Genomic DNA, 18,706 nt, shown 5'->3' with positions numbered 1-18,706 from the left:
AGCCGCTACACGACACCAAAGTACGGCGGGACACTTGCAAGCTACGGTGCTCTTAAAAACGCTTGGAAGGACCCGAGTGGATCTCCAGATCAATGAACAAGTTCGCAGGGAAACTGAGCTCCACAATGAAAAAGTTAAGAAGAATATGGAAATACTGAAAAGGACCTCTTGCTGGAACTGAAATGCAGGGATGTACTGCACAGCCGAGTTATTGACCTCTTTGTAAACAAAGAGGAGGATGGACTTTGTATTTAAATAGAACATCATTTGGTCAGTGAAACTGCTTTTGTTTTATTTATATCTGCAGTGTGTTAAGTCTGGCACATGTGTTAAGTCTGGCACATGCTTTTTCGGGAGGTTAAATTGTTGGATTGAAATTCAAATCATAAAATACACATACTGTTGCCCTGTACCTTGGGCCGTCCATTTTGTACTGAACTGTGTTCTTCCCTAACTGCACTGGTTTGAAAAAAGAGAAACCCAGAGGATGAAATGAAGACAGGAGGATTTTTGCTGAAGAGCATTAGTTTATTTTCCACAGGTTACTTCAGAAACAGGTAATTATGTACACAACATCTGGAATGTTGGATAAATGCATATCAATCATCTCACTGTGGCCGTTTCCAGAGAAACCTTAAAAATACTAGCTATACATTAAGAACAGTTCCTCTGCATTGGAATTTATTGCTGGTTTTACAATCGTAAGTCACTAATGCGATGATTCTTTTCTCAATGTTTTTTGAAGAGTATTTACAATTTGATTAGTAAGGTCTAAAAACAGAAGACTGCTAAATAAATAAGAACAACACAGGAGCATAAGAAACCGACCCACATGAGTGGCCAAGATTCCAAACAGTTTTCATGCCAGACTACAACGCTTTTGAATCAAGAAATCAAACATTATATCCCTTACAAATTAGTAAATTCTTTACCAATAAAAGACACAATTAATTCAATACATTCAGGGGTTTTCTGCTACAGGCTTACTTGGTCTGGTATGACCAGTAGTTTATGGGCGGCGAATGTTTCAATGTAACCTTTAAATAGATATGTTCACTGTTTTAGCATTCATCATTATCACATATTTCAAGTATTCAGCTATCACTGATTGTATTAATATGATATAAATGTGACTGTGGTACTAAGCTGTTGCAAATAGCAACAGTCATTAGTGACCTTATGGTATTTTCAGAACTCATAATATAACACCACATCAGTTAAACTGAGAGTTTTCTAAATACATTTGGTTCAGGGAGAGACGCTGTTTCAAATCAGTGTTCAATTTGCATGATATCTACTGGATAGAAATCTCAGTCCAGCTCTCAGTTGGATTGTTATGATCACACACAGACGTTTGACAGTAAAGCGAGAGGAAGACTCTCCCACCCTTCCTGCTCCCAGACTTATCCCACCGACTGATAATGAGCAACAGACTAAACGTGTAAAATGAGGTCACGGCTGAGAACAATACTGTCTTACTTTCAACACAGTCTGCAGTCTGAGTTAATGTCACAGTTTCACCCCGCACAGTGTTGTCTTGCTTAATTGGGGAGATGGGATGATTGTGTTTGGAAGAAGAAAAGAGGGCGTCTTACTTGTAGTACTGCAAGTGAGACTGTGGTGCCATCTGTTGGCAAAAATATATCAGTGAATAAAAAGTGAATCAAGTTACAATACTGCCATCATGTGGAGGTTGTCCAGATGACATACATGCATCATTAGTGTCCCTTGTTTTTAGAAATATGTCGCAAAATGCACCACAAAGTGATCTTCTCACCATGTGCATATAAAGTTGCATATTAATAACAATTCAAAAATAAAACTGTGATTTTATTTCTTCACAAAGCAATAAAATCACAGACGAGGGCTGCTCGGTATCATCCAGTGACAAATAAAAAGCCCCACATGGTACTCAATTAAATGCGATAAATTTGGGTTCCATGAATTGTGCAATCTTTGCATGATGTCGTTGGAAGCATGCAGTGATTCAAGTTTAGTTTAGTTCATGTCTACTCATGTCTACTGCCTTTATATTCATATCTAAATCAACAACAACACAAATGAAACTGCTGACATGTTTCATTCTTGGTTGAACCTTGTATGTATGCTCTGGGTCAAGATGATGTGAAGTTTATCATCACAGATCATCACACACATCACGGATTTATGGACTTGGGAGATCTACTTATGTTCTACTTCACACATCAGAACACATGTAATCCTTCAGGTTTAGGGACATTTGTACATACAGCAGCATGATTTAACAGCAAGTATACATTAAAGTCATTATAGTGGATAATATACATGTGTATATGTGTATACATCTATTATATTGGAATCAATGCAGCCTTGATACACATACTGTTGCCCTGTACCTTGGGCCGTCCATTTTGTACTGAACTGTGTTCTTCATTAAGTCATGAATAAGTCATATTAAAACAAATTCAGTTTATAACAAGGAACACAATTGAAATGTACTTTGTATCTGAAATGCACATTTGCACTTCCTTAATGACTTTGACCCTTATCCATTAAAATGGCACCTTTGTGATATAGCTTTGTGGCAAAAAAATTGACGTCATTTTGGTTGCCATTTGCAGGGGTAGGATTTTCCAGAGCTAACACACTAGTATGAGGTTATGGTCCTTTTGACAGCTTGGCTCGCATGTGGCTTTAACACGTATGAGGCATTTCTTTGAAAGCTACACTACCCAGCCCTCTGGACACGAAGGACAAAGGCCAGACTTTGTTGAAAGCTCTAGCGTGTGCCTGTCTTGTGTGAAGCCAAGCTCACGTGAGGAGGACTTCAAATCACAGATGAGCATATTATACAGTATATCTAAGAAGACTACGAAGCAACAGAGCATCAATTCTTGTCACCGACCAGCACCGAACTGCACACATGTAAATTCACTCCGGACCTATAGGTGGCAGTAATGCAGCTACATACTCACCACCACCGAAGAAGCTGAAGAATCGCACGTGCAACCCACTGTCAACATGGGGAAAAGAAGGCAGACTAAGCAGCTTCTCACTAAAAACCAAAAAACACTTGAAGGAATTCGGGGAGGAGCATCCATTCCATGATGTGTAAGCAGTTTTAAATGTATAATTAAGATACTTTTAATCCGGTCCGGATAATTGAATCAGTTTGGGCTGTTTTATTTTACAAACAAGAATGATGGTCTGGAGAAATGGGGATTGTGTGGCGATTGCTTAGCCCTGTTTGAATCAGTAGGGAACAGCTAACGTTAAACGCTGCGGGGAGAATGTAGCGTGAGTTTGTGCGTGTTGTTTTGCTTCCGGGGTCAGACGCTGACCCCGGAAACTAAATAAACAGACAGACCGGTGTCCACCGAAAACGTTATATTTACCACAATTTAAGCTTCTGCATTTTCCAAATGCGCCAGTATTATTGTTCGGGTTGTAAGCCTTGTGCCGAATGGTTTAAAACGAATCCGTGATGTTACACCCCTAGAAACAAATAGCCGTAGCTGTTGCGCCATCATGACGTTATTAGGTGGTAAGACAGCAGTGAAGGCCCAGGTATAAAATGCACGGCCCGCCACTGCATTCCTCCAACTAGCTTTTAAGGACAAACCAACCTGGCAAATAACAGTGAGCTTACAGGGAGTTTGTTTAGCGGTTGTACAGTCTGTCAAATAACTGGTTGTCCAGCTGAGTAACGAGCTGGAGAAGTCTGATAGCACAGATGCCTTCCACAGGAAGGAGCTGAAGAGGACTTTGGAGTCTGTGGGTCATCAAACATTCAAAGACTGGTGGCAACAACCATCCTCTATGCAGTGGTCTGCTGGACTAGTGGCATCTCAGATTCAAACAGAAATACGCGCTATGGGGTGTATGGTTGACTCAATCGAGAAAATGAGACAGAAAATGATTTTCCTGGACAAAACATTCCACCCCTCTGAAACCCTCAGAGGTCCTCTGTTGCAGGTCTAGTCTCTATTTCTGGGGGGGGGGGGGGGGGGGGACTGTTCTCACATAGATTTGTATTAGAATATATAAGACACAACCCGTTGTCTCATGACCACACACATCTCATCAATCTGATGAAAACGGTAGCATAGAATCTGATACAATCAGTTCTTACAAGCACATGCCTTTGCATGTCATGAGCCCTATAAAACAGTGGTCCTTATGTAGTGGGGAACGCTCCTCAGAGAAGAGTGTGTTGTGAACGCAGCCCCCCAATTAGTGCCAGCATTTATAAGGCACCTGTGGCCCTGACCTCACTCCTTCTTGGCCCCTGTTCTGGTGGTGAGTGTCACGCATATTCCTCCTCTTGTTGCCGTCTGACTAATTTGTATTATTTTGCAGCATGGTGTGCCCTTTTAACCTCTGTTTATCATTTGTAGGTTCACCTGCTGCTGTTTTGCTGCCTCCATTTTGTTGATTGTTTCCCCTCTTTTTCTTGTTTTGCTTTTGCTTTGCATGTTCTGCATGTCTTAGTCATTTTAGTGATTTCGCTTGAATTCTTTAAAATAAATATGTTTATTTTACGAAACGCGTCTCTGTCCAAATACCGGTAGTAAATCTGTGTGCCCTTAATGTAATATATTAGGGTTGGTTAAGTTTATATTTCCCGGGGTGTAAGTCCCCAGGTGGCGTTGTTGGTCCCTTTTTAATTTCCCCTCCCCCTTAAAGCCTCGCTACATTCACATGATGATGATGATGATTATTATTCTGGACTTTTGCTACAATCAGTCAGGTTTTGTATTTGTGGATTTTTGTTGTTGTCAAATATTGTATTCAATCTACCAGCATTTTAAGTAAATTGACGGTACCGTGTCCACTGCTGTAAAAAACGTAATTTTCAGATGCAGTGATTTATCTAAAATGTATCTATTCAATAGCAGCCTCATTGGTGTATATTGACAAAATGAGGATACGTATCGCTAGTATGAGGACGTGGCCCACGTGACATCATAAGCCCTCCTCCTCTTATCTGTTGACCAATGAGGGAGAGCAGGAGGCGGGCTCTTACAGATGTCAGCCAATGCCGTGTCACGTTTGTAATAAGTTACTGAGCGTTCGGCGCATCCGGTTGAGTACTTTGAGGTGAGTAGCTAAAGCTGACTTGGACAAAATAATGAATTAAGAAATGTTATGATTTGCTTTTACTTTAGTGGCCACAATACACGAATATACTAACGTTAGGCATAATATGTTACAAATCCCTCGTGACGTTGTGTCTCTAAATATAAAGGCTCACCAGCAGGCCAGTTAGCGTTAAGCTAACAGCTTGTCGCTGATATCAATGTCCGGGTTTGCTTTGTCACCATTTTTGTCTTTTTGCCTCCAACGCTGTTTAACTAACTTTGGTGTCTGCTACCGTTAATGTCGGCAGGTCCGCTCGGGTTTTCACTGTGAAGCTTGCCTCTCGGTCTGCAGGATGTACGGATCCTTCCGGCTGCTGTTGCAGGTGCTATCGGCCCAGCTGCTCTGCGTGTGGGTGCTGGGCTCCGAGCTAACGTTTGAGCTACCAGACAACGCCAAGCAGTGTTTCTACGAAGACATCATCATCGGCACCAAGTGCACGCTGGAGTTTCAGGTGCGTGGGTCGTCTTTCGGACAAAACCCTCAGCCCGCCACCGTAATAATCGTCCTAATGGGAAGTTGTCATGTTTAAGCTGTAGATCTGAGTCCAGACTGGTTATCTTGACCGATGAATTCATGGTAGACTTTCTAAAATACAAACTACAAACGTTTAAAACACGAGGGACCTTTTCCTGTCTTCTCATTGTATTTATTGATGCATAAGCGTTGCTCTAACAGCTGGATTTTGTCTACATAAACAAAATGTCTATCTTTATGGGTACCATCCTATACAAAACATAACTCTGAATGTTGAACTAGTGTGCAGATTTGGTCATTTTATTACAATATAAACTATATGATTTATATATTTTCATATAAATCTGTGAGTTTCCTGTTACTAGCTAAAGTTATAATTATTTGCCTAATTCATTTAAAAAGTAAATTATTAAATCCTGTCTTACTGATAGACATATTGTCTACATCTTAAATATCTTTGAGAGAACTGTATTTGGCCGTTAGCTTCCATTAGAGTAGGCCACTGTGTTGCCTCTTTCCGAGGGATGAGTGCTTATTCATTTATAATGTTTATAATAAAGGTTTATAATAAATGGTAAAGACACTTGCATTTATAGAGCGCCTTTCTAGTCTTCCGACCACTCAAAGCGCTGGACACTACATGTCAACATTCACCCGTTCTCACGCACGCGGACGGCCGGAAGGACTAGCCTTAGGGAGCAATGTGGGGATCAGTCTCTTGTCTAAGGACACTTCGACATGTGGAATGGAGGAGCCGGGGATCATGAATTGTATTATCGCTTCACGCCAGTCTTTTATGCCTAAATATGACTTGTGACATTAGAGAATTGAAAAAATATTTTAAGAAATTATTGAATTGTGTTTTAGTAAAATACCACATTGACTGATGTTACAATCGCGACAGAGTTTTGTCCATATCCTCCGTACTACTTGTCACAATGCATGGTGGCTTTAAAAAAGAAAATTAAATATTGTGTCCTCTTGTCTTTGTTTTCCCAGGTGGTGACCGGTGGCCATTATGATGTGGACTGTCGTTTGGAGGACCCAGAAGGCACTACACTCTACAAAGAGATGAAGAAGCAATATGACAGCTTTACCTTCACAGCGGCCAAGAATGGCACCTTCAAGTTCTGCTTCAGTAACGAATTCTCCACCTTTACACACAAGACGGTGTACTTTGACTTCCAGGTTGGCGACGACCCGCCACTCTTCCCAAATGAGAACAGAGTCACTGCTCTCACTCAGGTAAGCTATGTCTGCGAGGATGCACATGCTTTTGCATGCGTTTGTGTGTGAGGGACTGCATGTTACTTTAGGTTTCGATACATTTTAAGAGTATATGTTGAACAATTACATACATGCTTTTTTATTTGTGTCTTAAACCTGATTCTTTTTTTCTTCAATTGAAATCAAATTGTTTTCAGGATATTCAACCTTCGTTTCATTATAATACACTTAATAAATTACTTCTTTGTCAACAGTGCTTGTATTAAGGCAATAAAGTAGTCTATAAATATGAGATGAGTTTACAGTTCATTACAATTCCTCCTTGGCATTGACAAAGTTGGTTGGCGTTTAGCTGGTATCAGTTGTTGTCTTCACAGTACATTTTGTTTGGCCTTTCAGAGAATACTGCAATAAACGGCGTGTTTAACACCTTTGTGGTTCCTGGAAATAGTTTTGTGACCTTCGGGAATTCCCAGCAAAGCTCCGCCCAATACCTGAAAAGAGGTTTAAACTGCTGTAATGACTGACACACGTCAGTCATAACAGATTAAACGGTAAAGAGAAAATATTATTCTTGCATAGTGTGTACTACAAGATGAACGTGTAGTCAGAAAAAGTGGTCGTGAACGAACCAAACTTAACCCTCGATCATGATTCTGCAGTCACCACTACACCCAGTTGTGGTTTGATATTTTTGTGGTGAGATGAAACCTATGTTTGAGGAATGCAGTGGACAATGAACTACTTCAGCTAGTAAACTTTGTCTTTTATAGTTATAAACTAGTCAAACACTTGGTTCCAAATCTAAAGTGGCTGGTTATAGGGTCAAAAAGTGTGATTAACATAAATTTGTCAAAGACAGTCAAAATATCTTATGTCTTTGCTTCCTTTTTTTGTCACCATTTCCAGATGGAGTCAGCTTGCGTGTCGATCCACGAGGCCCTGAAGTCGGTCATCGACTACCAGACCCACTTCCGCCTTCGTGAGGCACAGGGACGCAGTCGGGCGGAGGACCTCAACACCCGTGTTGCATTCTGGTCCATCGGCGAGGCCATGATACTTCTGGTGGTCAGCATCAGTCAGGTGGTCTTGCTGAGAAGCTTCTTCTCTGACAGGAAGACCACTACAACACGCGTCGGATCGTAACAGTCTCTGAGCCCCGGGATCTGATTCACCACTTTCTTTATCCGTACCTGGACCTGTGCACAGAGTAGGTTAGAATATCAGTGCTGATCTGAAATTGGATCATATCAAACTGCCGGGTTGTACAATCTTGACACGTTATCGGTACTCAGCACTGATTTTCTTACCAACTTCATGCACATTAGTCTTGAGCTGAAAGGTTATGTACGTTTAAAATGTTTTTGCGGGGTAAAAGAGAACTTAAAAGGCTTTCGTTTGTTACTTGTAACTATCTGTATTGGAGGCCGATTACGGTCAGAGTTAAAGCAGATAATAACAATAATTTCAGAATGTGTTCTGATTGTATTTGTTCTTTTCTACCCCCGTCCTGATCTATTCAATTTACAGCCCAAACTGTGCACTGAAATGACAGTGTAATTTGTGACTAGATGTACTCAGACTGAAAGGTTTATAGTTTTGTTTATTTCTTTACGGGCAGAGCATCAGGTCTCTAAAACCACACTGGCTGAGCAGTGTTTTACCCCACTAAGGTTTAATTTGGTTATGAAAAATACGCTGTTTTTATTTTCTCTATTAAACCTTGCTGTATTAAGTGAGTAGATATTGTGTTGTGTTTTTATGATCTTTGTCATTTTAGATGAGTTATTTGGCAAACTATCTCATAAAATGTTATTAATATCTATGCGACTCAGTGTGGAAGACAAAAAAAGAAAACTGATATTATTCTTTTGTTTGAAAATGACACATTTTGTGTGTTTAGCCAGCAATTTTAAGTGCACCATGTCTTTCACTGGCTCCCATGTTATAGCTAGTCCCGCTGGTGCTGTTTGAAGTGTAACAACCTATTTATCTTGTGGGCTGATGTTGCTCTTTTGGTTTTAAACAGCACTGTTGTAAAATTCATGTTTTGCAAAAAATTGCTTGATTATAAGTTAATTCCAGTACCGTGAGTTGTAAATGTGATTTGAATTTTTTTTTTTTTTTTTTTTTTTTTTTTTAATCCTTGACTGCCAATTTTCCAAAGGAACAGGAAGGAATATTCAGACTGCTTGAATCTACTGGAGCTCTATATTATATGACTGCTTCTAAACAGTTGCGAGTGCAGTTACAGGCTTACTTTAAGCTGGTAGTATCGCTCCAGACAGGAATCTCGTAAAAGTCTGGGCCAGTCTTTCTATCACTGTTTTAATTTGTAAACAAAATCTAACGGAAGATTTTACTCTTAGACACAGGCATGAAGGCCGAAACATGAAATAACTTTTGACGTTCACCTGTAGAGTTTTTACAGTACACAACCTGAATGAGCAGAACACAGTTGTAATGTGAGATAAATATTATATTCAAGACAAAGACAGACTTGGTCTCGTTGAACTGTCATTACTGATTCTAGAGTCATTGGAAAATAACGACAATTTATTGTATTCATGTATCAGTTCTGGTTTGGCTTTGTATGCTTTTCCTTCATAATGTTTGACAGTCTTGGTAGGAGGTGCAGGGTTGGCTTTTCAGTTTTAGCTAGTCCCGCTGGTCATTTTGGACTAGAGCCGCAATGGTTTATCGATTAGTTTTCGACTATTAAATTGATCAACTATTTTGATAGTGGATCGATTGGTTTGATTAATTGTTCCAGAAAAAAAAAAATGTTAAACTGCAGTTTGTGCATATGTCTTGTTTCTTTACTCTATGACAGTAAATTGAAAATCTTTGAGTTGTGGAAAAAACAAGGCATGTCATCTTTGGTAAACACTTGATAATTTTTCACGAGTTTGTGACATTTTATAGACCAAACAACTGAATAGTCCAGAAACGAATCAACCAATTAAACGATGTAATCATTTGCAGCACTATTTTTAAAACAAATTCAGCTCTGATGCATTCTGGGAACTGTTTAATTGAGACATTTTTTGTTGAAAGGTCGAAGTTTTTCTTATTGATTTATCATTAATCAACACTTGCTTTTCAGGGATGAAGTATTTGGATATATCTTCTGGTCATGCTTATTTTATCCTGCAGGGAGAGATATAATCAAGGCCATCGTGGTCATATTTGCACCCAGACAATATTTTCTAATATTTCTTAATCCGGAAGATACATAGGACGTATTTTAAGAAATATTTTGACGCTGGTTCCTCTACATGGTAATTATTTCCTATTTATAAAATTCAAGGTTCCCTGAAAAGCAGCAATCTCCTTTTGTTGTTTCTTATCGATCTCGTCACAGTCTGCTAGCGCTGTGATTGGCTGTTCACACCGTCAATCATTTGCGTTACTCGAGAAAAAAAGACTGCGCTGGATTTGCGATTTGACAGAAACTGAGTCGTGATCATCCGGTCGAGCCGTGGGTGGATTTTCTTCCCTGTTTACCTTCGCTCAGACTGTTGTCGTGCCAGTTTTCTGAGTGGCTACGTGGACGACTGGTATTGAGGGGGTCGCGTCTGGTAACGTCGCGTGTTTTTGGACGTGTGTGAAAGACAAACGTCTCTGACACTCTGGGGACATCCTCCGAGTGTTTAGACGAACAAGAAGCTAAGCTAACAGGAGCGCGACGTGACGGGTGGGGGTGGATGTCAGTATCTCGGCCCTCGGGAAGCGAATATAAATACCCTGTCGAGAGTGTGTTGTGGGACAATGACAGGCGCAGAAAGCAGATATAATGGAGGCGAGGAGAAGACGTGTCGGTGGATGACTGTCTGTTGGACGATCAATAAAGAGGTGTAACGTCAGTTCAGCTCAGAGAAGCTAGTCCGGTCAGCTAAAGAGATCAAGGAAGTTGACTAGCCACCTTGCTAACAAATGTATTACTGGACCAAGGGTCGTCTCAAAAATCTTGAGTTAATTTGCTTCATTTAAAGAGTCTCATAGCAGGCTGGTGATGGCTATTTTTAAAGCTGAAGTTTAGAAAGTCAAACATCGCCGTGGGTTTTAACCAAAGCGCTCGCTAACGTGAGTGTGTTTCCCGTTAGCTCGTGAGTGGAGTTTCTTGTAAACAAAGGGTCCCGAGCTCCACCTGTCCATCTACGCTACACCTCGAGATACCGTTCACCTTTTTGTTTCACGGGCATTATTGCCTTTTTATTAAAACTGTGAAACTAACACCCAGACATGGATTTAAAGACGGCAGTATTTAACGCAGCCAGGGACGGTAAGCTGCGGCTGCTTCAGAAGCTGTTGGAGAACAAAGATGGACACGAGGTGACCAAGTTGATGGGCGAGAAGACGAACGGAGCCACGCCGCTCCTCATGGCCTCCCGGTACGGCCACCTGGACCTGGTGGAGTACCTGCTGGAGTGCTGCAGCGCCCCTGTGGAGGTCGGTGGGTCGGTGAGCTTTGACGGGGAGACCATCGAGGGGGCGCCCCCTCTGTGGGCAGCCTCGGCGGCTGGTCACCTGAAGGTGGTCCAGTCCCTGCTGGGCCACGGAGCTTCTGTGAACAGCACAACCCTCACCAACTCGACCCCCCTGAGGGCGGCCTGCTTTGACGGTCACCTGGACATTGTGAAGTACCTGGTGGAGCACAAAGCGGACCTGGAGGTGGCCAACAGACACGGCCACACGTGTCTCATGATCTCCTGCTACAAAGGACACAAGGAGATAGCGCAGTACCTGCTGGAGAGAGGCGCAGATGTCAACAGGAAAAGTGTAAAAGGTCAGTGGATGGCGCACTCACGGCTATCGGCATCAAACGACACACTACAATCCAGAGTTTCATATGGTTTGTGTTCCTTATTTCACAGTAGTGTTGCTAGAAAAATGAGCGCAACAGAAGTATTTAACAGTCTAGTAGCAAGTGATTTTGGATCAAATCAGGGGGAAAAGATTATGTTGCCAACAGGTGAAATACCCTCAATATGAGTTCTAAATGCACACGGAGCATTACGGAGTAAACAACATGAGATGGCAATTAAAGTATCTGCATACTTCATGTGAAATGACTCAACACAATAACATGAACTTCTGGTTTCACAATGGAAAGCTGTGGTGATGACGAGTATGTCAGCTTGGACTGATTCAGTGGGTGTGTCATAAGCTCTCCTTGAATGTTATTCTATGAATACATTAAAACCAGTGTCCATTTGTGTTTTTTATATTTTAATTTTATATGATGACTGCCCACAGGATTGCTTGAAGAGAAAAGCATTAAAGTGATAACCTACATAAATGTGTTTATCAAACAGTGGACCACTAGATGTGGAGGAAGACTGGAATTCAAAATTGACCAGTTTTCATGGTTGGAGAAATTATCAATTTACCCTGAAGATGTACCATCAACTATAGTCCACTTCTCCTCTGCCCACCTGTATGCTCCGTGTGTTTCAAATGATGATACCCTCAAAAATGTATACGTACCACTTATGTGGCATATGTGTGGATTTCCATGCAAGTATCTTTTTAAACCTGCAAGCAGTATTATTTCTTTGCATGTTTGAGTGTCAAAACGGCACTGTTGTAGCTCATCCTTTTACTTGCCTAATGAAGCCCAAACACCAAAGTCAAGAAAGTTCACCTGACTGGTTGAAGAAAAAGCAGCAGGTGCTCTGTTGTGCACAAAACAAAGCGTTTGCTAACAAGCAAGCTTTTCAGTATCATGTGTGGAGATTAAGGTGGAAAGCTCTCTTACTAATCTGTTCTTCAGATCTTCCATAATAGCTGAACCAACATGGAGTAGATGTGTAAGATACGAAGTGGCAAGTTTCCAAAAACAATGGAAACTACAATCCCAGCTGATTTGAACTGCCTCAAAGGCCGTGGTCTGCTGCTCTCTTCCTCCCCAGACCAACCAACACGTCGTTTATTCCTTCAGTACAACACCTGTTAGTGAGGTTCCCTCCTCACTCCAGCTTAAGGGAGCCTAAATTCAGCTTGGAGGTGCATAATGAGTATTCAGACTAATCGCTGGCTTTGTGAAGGATTTCCTTAGTCTCGGGATTAACTTGTTTTTGTTAGTGGAAGTGAATTTATCATCCAGAAGAGCAGAGCTCAACATGCATCCTTCACCATGTAAAACTATTGATGTGGAAGATATTCCCCCCCCCCCAGAAAAGGTGTCAGCTCTGGTCACACCTGGTTTTGAGGAAGGTCCAAGAGGCATTGTGGCAAATGTATGGCAACACGGTGATAAATTGGTATAGCATTCCTTTGAAGTAAACAATCTATTTGAAGGCATTTAACCATCCAAACTAGAGGAAAACAGAGTATAAATAATGGTTAATCCCTGGCTAACCCTGGCTGGTCTGCTTGAATATGGATTACCGGTAACCTTAGTGTACCTTGGTTTAGAGCGGCTAGACGCAAGCGAAAGCAGCATTACACAAGTGTTACATTGCCATGATAGGCTGGTAAGGATGGACATAATAAAGTGTTTATTAGGTGGGTTTACTTGAAGAACCAAATGTTGAACCAAAACGACTGCACTCCTGGCTTTGCTGTAACTTTCTAGGTCTCGATGTGGAAATAATAAGACTGTTTGCTTGATGTATGCAGGCAACACGGCGCTACATGACTGTGCCGAGTCGGGCAGCCTTGAGATCATGCGGATGTTACTGCAGTTTGGCGCGTCCATGGAGCAGGACGGCTACGGCATGACGCCCCTGCTGTCTGCCAGCGTCACAGGCCACACCAACATCGTAGACGACCTCACGATGCACCAACAGGTCAGAGGCTCCGTCTCTTACAAATGGAGAGTTTGTCTGCATGGGTTCATGTGAGGCGAGGTTATGGTGTTCAATCTATTGAATAACATGCTGTTCGTTTCTCTGCAGACGAGCCCCACGGAGCGCATCGATGCCCTGGAGCTCCTGGGAGCCACGTTTGTTGACAAGAAGAGAGATCTGCTCGGAGCGTTGAAATACTGGAAGAGAGCCATGGACCTCAGGTACATGGACAGTAACACCGTCGTCCATAAAGCGGAAGCCAAGCAGCTGATCATGGCATACGACTACGCCAGGGAGGTGAGTATTCGCTTGAGCCTGTTTTTTTCCAACAAGCGCCAACCCCAGAGTGATTCCGCATTGCATTTGATGCTCTAATTATAGGTTGTTATTATTGCTGACGTGGTCATAATTTGGTGACGGCGGCACAGAGTTTAGCAGGATGACAGCTTTTAAAGTCACTGTGCACAAAAAAAGCTGCATTCTAGTCTTCTTTTTTTTTTTTTGTATTTGCAGACACAGGCTGCATTTTGTTCTGTGAAGAAATGGAACAAAGAAAACCTGACTTTTTATTTTTTCACAAAAATAACAGTTAACCCTAAACTGCCAAAATGTGTCCACCCTGCCATTGTCTTGACGTCGTAATCCTCCTCCTAGGTAACAAACGGAGAAGAGCTGGACGGGCTGATATCTGACCCAGATGAGATGCGCATGCAGGCGCTGCTCATCCGTGAAAGAATCCTCGGCCCCCAACACCCAGACACGTCGTATTACATCCGGTACCGAGGTGCCGTCTACGCCGACTCCGGGAACTTTGAGCGCTGTATCAATTTGTGGAAGTATGCGTTGGACATGCAGCAAAGCAACCTGGACCCGCTCAGCCCCATGACGGCCTCCAGCCTGCTGTCGTTCGCGGAGCTCTTCTCCTTCATGCTGCAGGACCGAGCCAAAGGGCTCCTGGGGACATCGGTGTCATTTGAGGACTTGATGGGGATCCTTTCCAAGAGCGTGTTGGAGATTGAGCGGGCGGTTACACAAAATGGACCCATGCCTCCCGACCCTGCCCAGCTCAGCAAGGCCCTGTCAATCATCCTGCACCTCATCTGTCTTTCAGAGAAGGTGCCCTGCACCGCAGAGCAGGACCACTTCAAAAAGGAAACCATCTATAAGTGAGTTTCTGCGAAGATTACTTTTATTGGCAGCAATTTGTCTTCTGTGAGGAAAGCTGCCCTGATAGTCTTGTAGTGCGAGGTCACCCACTGCATTTTTTTGTAGCGGTGCTTTTCTTTGACCGTGTTACTAAAAATGTCTCTTTCATGCTCTGCCTTGTATTTGCTTTGGTAGTGTCAACTTGCACAAGTCACAGCACTTTCATACTCCGCCCATTTTTAACCAAATAAGAGCTGAATGATGCATTCCACTTCTGCCACAGGCCGTTTGTAAATTTGTGTCAATGCATCAAGATGTCTAATTGGTGCCACTAATTCATTCAAACCTCATTGTCGGTTGGCACACTGCGTCCCTTGCTTCGTGCGGTTACCGTGACGGTTGTAGTTCATTAGTTCATCGTCACCTCTTTGCTGTCCCTTGCCTGAGAAGTCTTTTCCAAATCTTCACAGGTTCCTGAAGCTCCAGCCGTGTGGTAAGAACGGCTACAGTCCACTACACCTGGCAGTCGACCGCAACACCACCTGTGTGGGCCGCTACCCCGTCTGCAAGTTCCCCTCCCTCACCGTCGCCTCCATCCTTCTTGAGTGTGGGGCAGATATGAACAGCCGCGATGAAGATGACAACAGGTCTGTTTTTATCTTTTTATTTATTTTTCTTCCACTCTAGTTTCAGCTCCCATAATTGTTCTTTCTCTATACTGGTTATATTTCTGTTCATAAGAAACAACATGGTAGGAAAGAGGTCAGAACAATCATTTTATTTCTTTTGTCTGTAAACCGAGAAGCTAAATGAAAAATACCTCAAAAGCTTCTCAGCTGCTCCCTTGTGACCGCCACCAGTTAAACCAGTAACATGAACATGTGCGACCACACCGACGATGACATGTTTTGCAGTGTAATCACACAGCGGATTTGTTATCTCTCCCAACCCCACCAGCCCCCTTCACATAGCCGCGTCCAATGGTCACCCTGACATCATGAACCTGCTGATATCGTGCGGGACTCACTTCGACAGCACCAACGCCTTCCAACAGACGGCCTGCGACCTCCTGGACGAGAAGGAGCTGTCCAGAAACATCATCCAGCCCATAAACCACACCACGCTGCAGTGCCTGGCCGCCAGGGCCATCGTCAAGCACAGCCTCGTCTACCGGGGAAACATCCCCGAGAAACTAGAGGCCTTCGTCTTGCTCCACAGATAATGATTGTGGTGGAGTAGAGGGGAATAGATGAAGAGAGGAGGAAGGGGCGGGGCGTGAGCACATCGAGTGGACTGGACAGACTCAAGGAGCAATATGGTTCAAGGTGTTTTGAGCTGAAAGACACTATTTTTCTGGGTTAGGTTTGCGAACTCAAACTATTTGGATTGTAAGAACTTTGAAGATTTGTGTGAACAAAAATTCTCATTCAACGAGAAGAAACTGCAAAATGATGGGAGTGAACGGAGGAGTGAGTTACCGGTCTCTTCCTGTTTGCTCCTTCACGGAGCCACAGCGCTGACTGGCCTGACCTGTGAGGATGCAGTTCCGATGCAGCGTGGACAAATACAATTGTGTCTCTGGACGAACTGAGCAAGGGGTTTACGTATTTTTTGCTTTAGAAACAGTGATTTTTTTAGATTTTTTTTTTTGCATATTCCACTGTGCTATTTATTGAAGGAAACTTGAGAGATTTATCTCCATGCTGGCTCCGACCCAGCTTCAACTTTGCCTGCTTCTCTCTTCTCAAAGCAAGGGTTGAGGCGTTTCTACATATGCTGGGACTTCAGGTTGTGTTTTTTTGTTTGTCCCATCACTGTTGCCAACAGTCATGGACCCTTCCTCACTCATTAGGGTTTTCTTTTTGGGTTTTTTTTTTTGTACTTTTTACAAAATATTCAGTCATCGTCATGCAACTCTGGATATCTGCCAAGTGGTGTGGATTCCAGACTCCTTTGTGGTTCCCACTTCAGTGTATAACCAAGCTTTACGAGAGGGGGTTAATGTCTGCGAACACCATAAGTGCTTTATTCTTCCTATGCACAGGCTAGGCTGTTTGAAAGAGAGACTGTTGTATTCTGTGCTGGCACTTGTCTGTGCAATATCTCACGAGTTTTTGTGTTTACCTCATTGCTGGCGTTTCCTTCAATATCCCCTTACTTCACCCAGAGAAGTGTGGGGGGGGGGGGGGGGGGGGCGCGCAAAAAGCATTGTACCGATTGTTGTAAGAAGAGTGAATGAATTTGACTGATTGTGTATGTGTGAGTGCCATGCAGTGTGTTTCTTGTATGCAGAGTGTTTTTTTTTTTGTTTTGTTTTGAGCTTACACAAATTATTGAGGGCGAGAGTTTTGTCGAAGTGGCACTCATGGAGATTCCACAATGCACATGACTGCCACTAGAAGCCACAGCGGCCAAACTCTGTCTACAACCGCTGGAGCGTGTTGCAGGCTTGTACACAGAAGTGACCTCTTAACGTTCATACATGGCCGACATTTAAATGCTGTTCTTTTTAATAATCGTGATCAAAAAGGACAAAAGAAATCTAGATGGGTTACCAACATTGGCTCACTGTGCATGTGCAGCAGCATATCAACCAACCAATCACTGCAGAAAACCTTTCATGAGAACTCCTAGACTCCAAAACTAGACTACATCTAGGACCGTTCTACTCATGGCGTCCAACTGTATGAGGACCGGCGTGAGTGGGAGGACGCCTCGACGTACAGGACAGTAAAGCTTTGTGAATTATCTCGTTTGCACATTAGCTTTAGATGTGTGGGTTGGAGAAAAAAAAAAAGGGCTTTTCATAATTCATGGGATTTCATATCGCAGTCTATTTAACCTGACAGTTCAAAACCAGACATGGAAAAATGTATGAGGACTCCCAGGGCAACTTGATTTGAATCTGCACTTTATTACAGCGGAGTTTAAGATTTGATATGGCATTAATCAAGTTCATGTCTTAATAACCAGTTTGACAATAAACTCATGTTGCACTTGTGTCCTTGTCCAAATGTCTTCATGTCCTTATTCTGTCTATTTGTGGGCCTTTTGCGGCATTGCCACAGTGACTTGAGTCTACGGTCCTGCTCCTTTCACCCGCTCACCGAGCGGTGGACTCATTCCAGATACTTGAGTTGGTGTACAGTGGACCCCTGCTGGACTGGAATGTGTCCAGAGAAACCTTCGACATTGATGGAGGGGTTGCTCATGTTGTGCATCCAGTTGCTTCCAAAAAACTGTCCCAAATAAGAACATGCTGAGTTATGGCTTGTTTAAGTACTCGTAGCTTGAAGCAATAAAAGACTGACTGGGTGCTCTGCAGAGAACTTTAAAATGTTTAACAACCAACATTTGTTTTCCAACCCTTTGCCCACTCGGTCATAGGAACCAAGCAAATCTGTTTGCTTCTGGAAGAGTTTCCATCGCTGTTTTTGAGCACAGGCGTAACAACTGTCTTAATCTTGTGTCCATACTTTTATGATTGTTATTTGGTTTATGATGAACAGCTTTGCTTAAGGTCGGCCACTTGCACAGCTGTAGACTTTTGGTCTTTTCTTTTCATTTGATTTGTTCAATGCCAGCAGTGTCAGTTAGTTTTTTCTCTGTTGTAAAAAAACAAAACATGTGTTTGTTCTCCAGGCTTTAAGGTGATCCTAGTTGATGTTTCCATTTGAAATTGTGAAAGAGTGACGATAAGAGAGCCATCATAACAACTTGGAGATTTATTACATCATATAAAACACCAAATACAAAGATGACTTTGGCCCCACCCCTTCCACTTGTTTCCACATGTAACGCAGCAGCAGGCGGTCCCTGAATGTCACACCTTTGCTCCGATGAGTCACTGCCAAGATCTCCACCGAAGTGGAGAGTGGGAATTTCTTGATGAGTCACGATGTGTGTGTGTGTGTGTGTGTTGGGGCGGCGGAGGTAGAACAGAG

General features: G+C 42.7%; 2 protein-coding genes across 4 annotated transcripts; both read left to right on the top strand.

Moving 5' to 3' along the window:
* Window positions 1-2,982: 2,982 nt before the first annotated feature.
* Window positions 2,983-9,319, top strand: tmed7 (transmembrane p24 trafficking protein 7). 3 transcript variants are annotated; one of them, XM_079269764.1, is made up of 4 exons: window positions 2,983-3,090; window positions 5,369-5,572; window positions 6,595-6,840; window positions 7,732-9,319. In XM_079269764.1, exons 2-4 carry the CDS (start codon window positions 5,414-5,416, stop codon window positions 7,966-7,968), a joined length of 642 nt encoding a protein of 213 aa, XP_079125890.1. In that variant the 5' UTR covers window positions 2,983-3,090; window positions 5,369-5,413; the 3' UTR covers window positions 7,969-9,319. The 3 variants fall into 3 exon arrangements, with proteins under 3 accessions (XP_079125890.1, XP_079125889.1, XP_079125891.1); XM_079269763.1 differs by lacking the exon at window positions 2,983-3,090 and adding an exon at window positions 5,053-5,079; XM_079269765.1 differs by lacking the exon at window positions 2,983-3,090 and adding an exon at window positions 5,063-5,079 and having other exon boundaries at window positions 5,413-5,572.
* A 989-nt stretch (window positions 9,320-10,308) lies between these two features.
* fem1c (fem-1 homolog c) lies at window positions 10,309-17,762 on the top strand. Its single transcript, XM_079270948.1, has 6 exons — window positions 10,309-11,611; window positions 13,447-13,616; window positions 13,725-13,913; window positions 14,271-14,782; window positions 15,233-15,409; window positions 15,720-17,762. Exons 1-6 carry the CDS (start codon window positions 11,068-11,070, stop codon window positions 15,982-15,984), a joined length of 1,857 nt encoding a protein of 618 aa, XP_079127074.1. The 5' UTR covers window positions 10,309-11,067; the 3' UTR covers window positions 15,985-17,762.
* The last annotated feature ends 944 nt before the right edge of the window (window positions 17,763-18,706 follow it).

Source organism: Melanostigma gelatinosum (genome assembly GCF_949748355.1).
Source record: "Melanostigma gelatinosum genome assembly, chromosome: 6".
NCBI lineage: Eukaryota > Metazoa > Chordata > Actinopteri > Perciformes > Zoarcidae > Melanostigma > Melanostigma gelatinosum.
Note: the sequence above shows the minus strand (reverse complement) of the source record. Positions and strands in the feature narration are given on the sequence as shown.